Source organism: Echinops telfairi, unplaced genomic scaffold (genome assembly GCF_000313985.2).
Source record: "Echinops telfairi isolate 266 unplaced genomic scaffold, ASM31398v2 ScPeMD7_7475;HRSCAF=8513, whole genome shotgun sequence".
NCBI lineage: Eukaryota > Metazoa > Chordata > Mammalia > Afrosoricida > Tenrecidae > Echinops > Echinops telfairi.
In genome coordinates, this window is record NW_022111379.1 from 31,645,989 (window position 1) to 31,657,060 (window position 11,072).

The following is an 11,072-nucleotide window of genomic DNA, read 5'->3' on the forward strand; positions in this document are numbered from 1 at the left end:
CACATGTTTACCTTCAAGCCTTTAAGACTCCAGACACTATATCTTGTGGAAAACAGAAGGATTTCTCCCAAGTTGTCTCCCCCAAATACATGCCAAACTTAGCTGCTTGCGAATGGTTATGCACTTGAAGGTCATCAGGAGTAGATCAGGGGTCATTCTCCCTAAGAGCTATCAGCCATCTAGATCAAGCGACACCACTGTTTATCCCCCAACAAGTCGGGCCCACTCCCTTCTGATAAGGATAGTAGTTGTCTATTTCCTTGTAGAAGACCCCAGAGAGGTAAAACCCGCCCAAGGATGACCAAGGTTAGGTTGCCATCATGAATCTAGGGTCCGCCCATCTTGCACATGTATACCCCTAGACCTTCCCATTCCTAAGCGCACACCCCTAGCTCATACCCTTCCTGCTACGCTTATGCCTATCATACATCCCTGTCCTACGCTGGGTATGCCTGTTGTACTGCCCCTTCCTGTGGTTACCTATAATCATGACCCCTAATGAGATGTCGCCCTTGGTTAGCAATAAAGTTGGGGCTCTCCTGCTCTCACTCCGGAGGCTCTCTCCTGCTCTCGTGGCTGGGCTCCCCCCATGAGGACCACCAAGCGGGGCTGAGGTGAGTATGCTACCATGAATTGTGTCTGACTCCATTATTCCAATCTCTCCTCTACCTCTCATGCTCTCGATGACTTTAATATAATATATATATCTCAATCGTACAATTGTGTTTACTGAACCCGTGATTAGTGGTGAGAGGCTGCCGCCCCCCCCCCGCCCCCCCATGATACCACAATATCTTTTTATAGCCAGGCACCATCAGCTTCCTTCATCACTTTTGCTTACGCACCCATTTGTCTTCAGCAATCGTATCGGGACAGTGAACACACAATGACATGATTTTGTGTTCCTTGAGGCAGACACAGGCAATTTTTATGAGGAATTATTTGATTTGAAAACACAGGGGGTTTTTTGTTTTTGTTTTTACAGAATCCATAATCAAAAGGGGGAAATACAGAACAGAAACTCAAAATTTTCATGGACTCCAGACTTTCTGGAGACACTGAGGCTGGGTGAACCCCTGAAATCATTGGTCCTGAAATGATCTTTAAACCAAAAATATCCCCTGAAGTAATTTTAAAACCTAACCACAGCTTCATTTAACTAGTAAGGAATGTCTGCACTGAGGAATGTGCTCTCTCAAGAATGTCTACAGGGAATTAATGGGAAAACAGCAGCCCCAGAGTGAGACAGGACCCCCCGGCTGATTTCACACCAACAAGGGGGAGCAACGCAGGACAGGAGGCAGAATGGCTGTGCAGTGGCGGGTGTGCTGCACCGTTCTCAACACCCACCACACAATAGACACGTATAGAAAAAGAATCCTGCTTTTGCTGTTGGGGTTATTTCCATCTGGTTTGGGATTTTCTATAGACCATGTGGGAATTACTTAACTGAGAGGGAGTTGCTGGCTTCTCGTCACTAGACATCCTAACATGAGCGTGCGTGAAGGAAGGACTTCAGTGGAAAACGCACCCGAGGACACAACATTTCCTTGAAGGCTGGAAGGCGGACCACTGGTGGTGCAGTGGCTTCCGCACTGAGTGGGGTCAGCAGATCCAACTCACTGGCTGCCCTGCAGCAGAGAGGCGCATTCCAGTCCTGGAAAGACGGACAGCCTCAGAAACCCACAAGGGCAGGTCCACTCAGTCCTATGGGGGCGCTATGAGTTGGAATCAACTCGAAGGCTGTGAGTTTGTTTTTCATTGTGGGGGGAGGGCAGCTACTGGAGTTCATGAACAATGAACTTGGTCTTGCTGCTTCAGCAGAGCAGGTCTGTGTTTGAAGACCTTGGGTGTTCAGAGTTTGGACTTCTCTATTCTCTTTTTAACATTTTCAAACACCTAAATGAGAACTCACGGTGAGTTTTAACTTATAATTTTCATATTGACTAGGTTCTACTCCCAGCACGGCCTCTTGATGTAAGTGTGACATGGAGCAAAGGCCTGCCCTCCACTTCCTTGAGCCCACGCAATGTAAGACACACGATGTGGCACCCAAACCGGGCACCTGCCTCCCCTCTCCTCTCCTGCTACCTTCAGTCAGGCTCTGGTTCTCGGGCAGCAACCCACACAGAGAACTGAGAACTCAGGGAGGATGCCTGTCTTAGTGGCCTAGTGTTGCTGTGACAGAAACACCACACCGTGGCTGGTTTTAAAGAGCACAGAGAGAAGTCCTAACCCAGGGTGTGGGTGCGCTCTACAAGAAGGCCCGTCTCCTTCAGTTTCTACTCCTGGGTGACCTTCCCATGGCTCAGCATCAGTCCCCCCACAGCTATGGGAGCTTCTCAGCGGAGGGACTGCAGGTCCAAAGGACAGGCTCTGCTTCTGGGTCTCCTTTCTTGGAAATAGTAGGTCCCTTATTTCTCTGCTCACTTCTCGTCAAGGGTGATACAGAGCACACCTCCAGGAAACTTCAGAGCAGGGAGCTGAAGAAGTGTGCTGCATCCTACCCCAATCCCCTTATGAATGAATGGCAGTGTCATGGTCAGATTTTATGCCAACTTGATGGTCCCTGTGTGGAGCTAAGAGTGGAGTCCAATCTGTCAGTCAGGTGGTAGCCTGATGAGGCCTCCTTGGGGGCGTGGCCCCCAGTGAGACAGACATTGAGGATTTCTCTCTCTCTTGCCCTTCACCCTGCCCTCCTGCTTGCTTGGATTCTGTGTCTGCCTGTGGGCAGCCGACCTGGGAGCTGTCAGCCCCTGCCATGTTCTCCCTGACCTTGAATCCGCACACCTGTACCCACCGATCTCCCTGCTTCTGGCTTCCCCTTTCTGTCTCATTGCCCTACAGCCACATGAGTCTGCAGAGGGTTCCAGCTAGCACTGGACTCATGCACTTGAGTTGGACTGGGTTGGGCCACCTTCTTGATATAAGATTACTTCTTGATATCAAGTTTGTTCCTATACATTACGAGAGTCATTGGTTGTCTTTCTCTAGACAACCCAGCCTAACAGATAGGCTGATCACAATAAATCACATCCTGGAGGAGGATGACATCATTACATAACGATGGCCCAGTCAAGTTGACACATATTTGGGGTGAGGGAACACAATTCAATTCATGTCTCAAAAAACCAAGCCAAACTCACTGCTACCGAGTCGATTCCAACTCACAATGACGCTCCAAGCTGGGTTAGAAGGGCCCCTGTGGGTTTCTGAGACTAACTCTTTACAGGAGTAGAAAACATTCTCTTCTCCTGAGGTGTGGCTGGTGGCTTCGAATGGCTGACTGTGCCAGTAGCAAAGCAGCCTGACAATAACCACTATGCCACCAGGCTCCCAATGAATCATGAGTCAAACCTGCCAGGGAATCCAAGAAATGTGGAAGACCGCTGGGAAAGGATCACTGCCACACGGGCCAGAGGTTGCAAGGCAGGACCTAAAGCCATGGTGAGAGGGTGGGCTCACGTGAAACGGCTTGTCTGCTTCATTAGAGTGAGCTTGACCCAGGTGGGGAGGGAGAGTCGGAAGCAGTAGAGGCTTTCCTGTAAAGAGCACAGGGTGCGCCTGTTCTTATGAGCTGTCGATGTTTAACTCACAGTGACTCCATGCGACAGGACAGACCGGCCCCAGCTTCCTCACCACAGCTGTACTCTCCGGAGCAGACTACTGGCAGGCCTTTCTGTCAACTGCTGGGTAGGGACAAGCTGTCCATCTGTGAGTCAGCAGCCACGCACTGAACCACTGTGCCACCAGCGCTCTTTCGTGCACAGTGAAGCACCAAGAGAGGAAAAGAACGGAGCAGCCGGAGACCACTGGCCCCCAGGGATCATGAGTCCCTTGGTGGGCCAGTCCAGGACTCTATTCAATTTCTTGGCCATCTGCTCTGACTCCCACCAAGGCAAGACAATCTTGGAAGAGCTGGGCCGTGCTTGGCTGACGGCAGCAGAGCCAACACCCAGCATGGAGGGCATTGAGTAAATACTGGAAAGAGGGATGCAGGAGAACATCAGACAGTGACCCTCGGAGTGACAGGGAAGACTCCCACGCAGCTCTGGCGCGGCGAAGGACAGCACTTACATTTTAAAACAGGCGAGAGGGCTGTAGCATTTTACAGATGGGATTACACAGAAGCAGTCTCTGTGATCACCTTCGGGAATCCTGGTACCAAATGCTGCCTATGGCTTTGCTAAATCCACACCCAACCCTGGTTTCTGCAGGCAGCTACAAGAGCTTGCTCAGAGAACACTGCACACACCACTCAGGGCTGGAGGCAGCAGCGACTTCCCCTGCTCCCAACTCAAGCCATCAGAGTGTTACAGCTGCCCTCGGTGATGCTGCTGCCACACAGGAGGAAACGGTGCTCTGTGAGAAATGCCATCCGCGCACTGATAGCACACTTCAGTCTACCTTGAGTGAGCCCCCGTCACCTCCCAAGAAATCTCCAGAGACCTTCGATCCCTGACTTGCTTTGCTCCTAGTTTGTGTGAGGAATGCAGTGGGCAGAACAAGCTGGCCATACCCCTTATCATGAGTGGCTAAGAGAGGCCTCCTTTTGGTTCTGGCTACCTCATTCTCGAGAGCTGTGCAGATCGGCTAATCCTGTTTTAGCCTCTGTAAATCATTCTTCCGTTTGAAGCTACGTATATCTTTATCCAAACACAGAAGATGAGGCACAGTGGGGTTGGAGACATGGCGTGTTAGGTGCTTTGTGCTAACATGGCACCTGTAGGACCCTGCCTAACACACATGGTACACTTGCAGAGGCCAGGCTGCAGGACGGACGGCCAAAAGGACAGAACAGACAGACCACAAACTCAGCTCACTTTCTAGTACCTGGCAACTACTGCAAAGCTTCCCATCACACCAGTAACCATGTCTTACTCTGAAGATAAAAACTCGAGAAAAAAACTGGTTAGTGTGAGCAATTATGTGACAGTGCCAGCCGCCTCTCCCAAACCCATGCAGCTGCTCCCTTCCGTACGGAACCCTGACTTAGAGGGCGGCCGTGTCATGCTGAGCTCCTTCCAGCTAGGGTGGGCCAGGTCATGTGACAGTCTCCAGTGAATGAGTCACTGGAGAGTGGGTGTGTTCTGGAAAAAAACATCTCTAGGGGCAGCTAGCACGAGTGCAAGTAAACTAGAAACAGCTCAGATTCCTCAGTGCACTGGTGAGAGGCTATGCCAGCCACGCTGCCCATTGTGTTCAACAAATCAATCTCTGGGTGTTAGACCATCAGGCTCAGATTTCCTGTTAATTTTGGCTGAACATAACCCTAATCCACTCACAAAATGATCTCTCCTTCCTATACCCCCCCTCACCCCGGCTCTTCACACTTGACAATGCCCGTTTCCCATCCAGTTTCCACGTGATCCTCCTAAGCAATCTCTGAGCAGTTAAAGGCTTCTCATCCTACCCAGCCAAACCGGGAGCCCGGGCAGCAGCATCTACTCTGTACTCTCCCTCGATCCAGTCTGACCTCTAAGCTTTCTCTTCTCCCAACTTAGGGTCCCCCAATTATACCCAGTGCTTTCTAGCCTCTTGGTCATAAGAGGACCCCTGGCAGCCTGCTCCCTGGTCTCTTGCTCATTGTCTGGCTGATTACTCCACTCTCCATCACTCGGTCATCTCTCTCTCAGTGCCATCGAGGCGATGCTGACTCCTGTGAGTTTCCGAGACTGTGACTCTTTACGGAGTAGAAAGCCCCATCCCTCTCCTATGGAGTGGCTAGTGGTTTTGAACTGCTGACCTCTGGATTGCAGTCCAAGTGCATAGAGGCCCTATTCACCCCCGCCCACTCACCAAGCTGGCATGTGTCGTAGAAAGCCCTGGCCATCTGTGCAGCTTGACCTCTGCCTCACTGCTGCTCACACGCAGGCCTCTGGGCCTCTCTTTCCTTTGCTTCCCAAAGGCGGACGGACTCCTGCTATGCCTTCTCCAACTGCAGGACGCCTTCCCAGACACACCCACAGCACCAGCACTCTAGTCTGGGAAGGCACCGGGGTTTGCCTCTGGTCCTGCACGTGATGTCTCTCTGGTCACAAACTCCGTGAGAGCCTGGACGATGCCTGATCTGTGTTTATACCCAAGCACGTGGCATAATGCCTAAAATGGGAGAGGGAAGGAACAGACTCTGTTATACATATACAAGCTTCACTTGGTTTTCTTTCTCTAGGGGACCCCAAACCAAAACCAAACCCACTGCCATTCAGATGACTTCCGACACGTGTCAACCCAATATAGGGTTTTGGAGACTATAAGTCAGGCGTCCTCAAACTACGGCCGGCAGGCCACATGTGGCCCACCGAGGGCATATATCCGGCCCACCGGGTGTTTTTGCCCCGTTTTGGTTTTTTACTTCAAAATAAGATATGTACAGTGTGCACAGGAATTTGTTCATAGTTTTTTTAAAAACTAAAGTCCGGCCCTCCAACGGGTCTGAGGGACAGTGAACTGAGCCCGTTTAAAAAATTTGTGAACCCCTGCTATAAATCCTTATGGGAACAGTCAACCTTATCTTTCTTTCAAGGAGAGGCTGGGGGGCTTGAACTGCCAAGCTTGTGGTTAGAAGCCAAATGCTTATCCCACAGCACTGTTCAGCTTCGTCTAGGGAACCCAGCCTAAGACTACAGACAAAGACACCGAGGTTCAAAAAGACACAGAGCTGTGCCCAAAATACAGAGCAGGGTTCTATAAATGTTCTCTTAATGGGCCACATGGTCATTTGTTAGGCTCATGGGCTACTCGTCTGTGTGGCAACTACTCAACTCTGCCCTAGTGTGAAAGCAGATACTGTGTAAATGACCGGGCAGGGCTGGTTGCCAAGAAAAACTTGGTCGTGCAGTTTCCCAACTCTTGAACTAGAGAAGTGACTTAGGCATACGGTGACAACCTGTGAATGCAGAGCCAGGACTGCATCCCAGGCCCACAGGGCTTCCTCCACCAGCAGCACTGCCTTCCAAGATCCACAAACAGCTGTAAATGGAACCTGTTAATGCCTGGTATTTTCCCAAGACAGACTAGGAGACAACTAGGAGGCAATGAATGAAAAGAGCCCAGAGCACCGAGTAACTAAGAGGGATGGTAGGGAAAGTTTCGTTTTCAAAGCCACTCCGAGTTCTGCCAGTTGTCAGTCTTTGGGTCTGGGTAGAGTGGGCATGGAGAGGCTAAGCCGAGCAGCTATCTGTGAGCACGGCTTCCCTGTAACATGTTTCTCTACCTAACCAGTCTTCGCCTCCGATCACAAACAAAAAGGGCTGCCTTCTTGTTAAATCCTTTTCTCCTTGACTTCCCACTCAAATCATTCTGACTTCCAGAAACGTTCTGTCTCCTAAATTGCCCAGTTGTCCAAGTCTCATGATCTGTTTTTAGAATCCGTCTAGAAGTAGGTACAGGTCTAAGGTTACATGTATGCCTACAGGTAAATCTACAAAGGCTCCAGTGCTCTTAGGACAAAGTCCCAAATCCTAAGCCCAACGGTCACTTCTCTTGGCTCGCCCGCCCCACACTGTTCTCCACCCAGAGCCAGACTAGCTCCTTTGAACAGCTCGTTGCAGGCTCCATGCACCAGCTCTCTCGCCGAGCTCATCCTTCCTCCGCCCTTAACCTAGCTAGCTCCTCGTCAGCCTTCAGCTCTCAGAGTGGATGCCAATTCCTCAGAGAGGAACCACCCAAAGCTACACTCAGCTCATGCAGGAGGCTGTGGTACCTGCCCCTCCCCGCTGGGCCTTCACACTCATCTGCCTATTTCTTTGTACAACCAACCTGCAAGGCCAACCTCCATGAGGGAGGTACCAGGCCCATTATGAGCATCTACTTTGCTACATGAATTAGTAAATGGCACACTGTGAGTCCAAAAGCCAAATGAGGGTTTCAGATATTTCCTCTGGCCTCCCAGCTATAACATGTTGGCTCCAAAGAACAAAGATGAGTCTCACAGATAAGAGGATTAGGTGCTACCTCTCTGGCTTCATTTATTTCACACCTCTGAATCTTTTCTAGAAAACAGCATTTGGTGGCCCATGATAGAGGCACAGGTGACCATCAGGATCCCACCCAGCTCCCCTGGAGGGTTTCTGAAGGTTCCAAAAGGTGGAGACAGTAAGTCATGGTGTTTCTTTTGCCTTAAAAGAACACAATGGCAGTTTTAAAAAAGAATCAGACGACAATGAATAGACTCCTGAACTAAACTCGGGGAGAAATACACTTGAAAAGGAAGGAATCATCTCAGGTCTTGATGTGCCTAAGAATCTGTCAGCCAGGAAATGATCTGAATGCTCAGATGACAGCCTATCACTAGGCACAGAGTCTATCAGTAACTTCTTACGGACCCGAGTTCAACTGCTGAAAGTACTATGACTGTGGAAAGATAAGGTGGAATAAGAAGGGGGGACCAGAAGAAAAACAATAAAAGTTGAAGGGCATTGTTTCCAGGACAGACAAAAGCCCATGTGCCAAAGCTGTGGCTGTGTGAATGCGACAGAGAGCAGGAGGGTAGCCTGGGCCCCACGGGTTGCATACAGTGCAGCCCACATCTCTTTTTTCTTTTTTTAATCATTTTATTGGGGGCTTATACACAACTCTTATCACAATCCATCCATCCATCCGCTGTGCCAAGCACATTTGTACATTTGTTACCATCATCATTCTCAAAACATTTGCTTTCTACTTGAACTCTTGGTATCAGCTCATTTTTCCCCTCCCTCCACTCCCCTCCTCCCTCATGAACCCTTGATAATTTATAAATTATTATTATTTTGTCATGTCTTACACTGTCCGATGTCTCCCTTCACCCACTTTTCTGTTGTCTGTCCCCCTGGAAGGGGGTTATATGTAGATCCTTGTAATTGGTTCCCCCTTTGCACCCCCACCTTCCCTCTACCCTCCAGGTATCGCCACTCTCACCACTGATTCTGAGGGGTTTATCTGTCCCTGTGTTTCTAGCTCTTATCTGTACCAGTGTACATCCTCTAGTCTAGCTGGATTTGTAAGGTAAGATTGGGATCATGATAGTGGGGGGGGGGGCAGAGGGGGAGGCATTAAAGAACTAGAGGAAAGTTGTATGTTTCATCGGTGCTACACTGCACCCTGACTGGCTCCTCTCCTCCCCTCGAACCTCCTGTAAGGGGATGTCCAGTTGTCTACAGATGGGCTTTGGGCCCCACTCCCATCTCTTTTAATCTGTGTTAGAACCAGTCCTTAAGAAACTAATCAAAATAAATGCCATCGAGTCGATGCTGACTCATAGCGACCCTACAGGACAGAACAGAACTGCCCCTGTTAAGTTTCCATGACTTTAGCTCTTTACAGGAGTAGAAAGCCCCTTCTTTCTCCTGAGGAGCGGCTGGTGGTTTCGAACTGCTGACGACCTTGCAGTTAGGAGCCCAACAAGTAACCACTGTGCCTCCAGGGTTCCTAGAACCAGCCTTTAAAAACCGGCTTAAATTTCAACCATCACTCCTTTGTGTCCTTAACAAAATCCAGCAGAGCAGCCTGCCTTTCCCCATCTCACTTCCCCGCTCAGAAGCATGCTTCGTGACGGAGCCCCTCTTCTCCCTGTTGAGAGAGAGGGGTCCAAAGACAAGTCCACCTCCAGAGGCCTTGGGGGAAGTGGAGTCTGCAGATAGTTACTGTCCTCTAATCAGTCATAAGAAGATTGCAGAAATTTCATTTCTGAGAATCATATATAAACTATATTCTCTCTAAAGTGCAGCTGGCCAGGGATCACTGTGAGTTGTGGAAACTCCAGGAAACCAGAACAGGTTGGAATCCATACTTGAGGTTTAAAACCTTCTCCCTAGGAAACTTGACTGATATGCAAATTGGGGGTGTTGAGAGCAGTGGCCCGGTGCATGCACACATCTATAAACTCTGGCGATTTCGTCCACGCTAGGACATGCGGGTGTGAGAGCTGGCCCCCTCAGGTGTGGCTGGAAGCAAGCCGGTCACAGAGCTGGACCTGGAGTTATACCACCACAGCTCAATGATCTTCTCGTCAGCGCCCTTGGCACTGGCCTTGCCTGGCTTCCAGCTGCCATCAGGCTTGGCCAGGGTCCTGCACGTGGAAGCACTCGGTAAGCTACGGAAGGCTGCATGTTACAGTTTCATTCAGAATTCCACTGTTCGGTAGACTTGCTGTGTTGATGGCTATCCACATAGCCCCGCCACAGATCCGCTCTGTGTCTGACTTACCCGTGTTATTTCTGGCCACAAGACCCTTAGAAAAATCCCCAGGAGTCGGCGAGGTTCGGCTGTCCCAGTTGACCATGTCGAGACTATTGCAATATTCCCATCGCTTCTGCTGAAGCTCCTGCAGCCAGTAAGTCATGAGCTGACGGTTAGGAGCCTGGGAAGAGAAGGGAAAATAGGATCATGGCCATCAGTGAGTAGTACGGTGAGCTGGGGTGGGGGGCTGGGGGGCTGGCACTCCATGAGGGCAGACTGCACACTGCCCCAAGAAAGGAGGAGTGAAGGAGCACAGGTCAAGGAAATCCCTAGTTAGAACACTTCTGCTCACAAGTTGGCCAAGAAAAGAGCTAGTCTGACACAGAATTTAACACACAGACTAGATTTTTAATTCTAAAAATTGGAGAATAATAATATAATCCAAACACCCCCCCATCCCACCAGGGGGAAATTGATTTTTGGAACATTTAATAATCCTGTTCCCTGTTCACTCTGAGCACTATAAATCCCACCTTGAGGGAAATCCCAGCTCTCCGTGTAGAGAGCACATCAAGCAGTGGTACTTAAACTCGGTGCACAGAGCCCCGCAGTCAATGCGATGGCACACCTCTCTGGATGGCTGAAGTCGCACAAACGGAATTCCCACACACAGCAACTCCTTATGTAGTTACACAGGCACTTGCCAACTGACCCACAACCCCACCCCCAGGTATGTACCCAAGAGAAACAAAAACTGACTCACACAACACCCTCGCAGTCGATATTTATGGGAGCTTGATTCACTCAAAGTTAAAGACAACCAAATCTTCTTCCTCTAGTCATTGGGTGCATGAACTGTGCCACATCCAGTTAGCAATGCACTAGTACTCCACAGTAAAGAGAGTACACTA

General features: G+C 49.9%; 1 protein-coding gene across 1 annotated transcript in view; it reads right to left on the reverse strand.

The window, feature by feature from the left end:
* TBC1D2B (TBC1 domain family member 2B) overlaps window positions 1-11,072 on the reverse strand; it is a gene marked incomplete at its 5' end in the record, with an annotated part of 106,262 nt that overhangs the window by 62,822 nt on the left and 32,368 nt on the right. Inside the window, one exon of the mRNA XM_004699720.2 lies at window positions 10,189-10,342. Within this exon, the coding sequence (XP_004699777.2) occupies window positions 10,189-10,342 (154 nt within the window). The remainder of the gene's footprint in view (window positions 1-10,188; window positions 10,343-11,072) is intronic.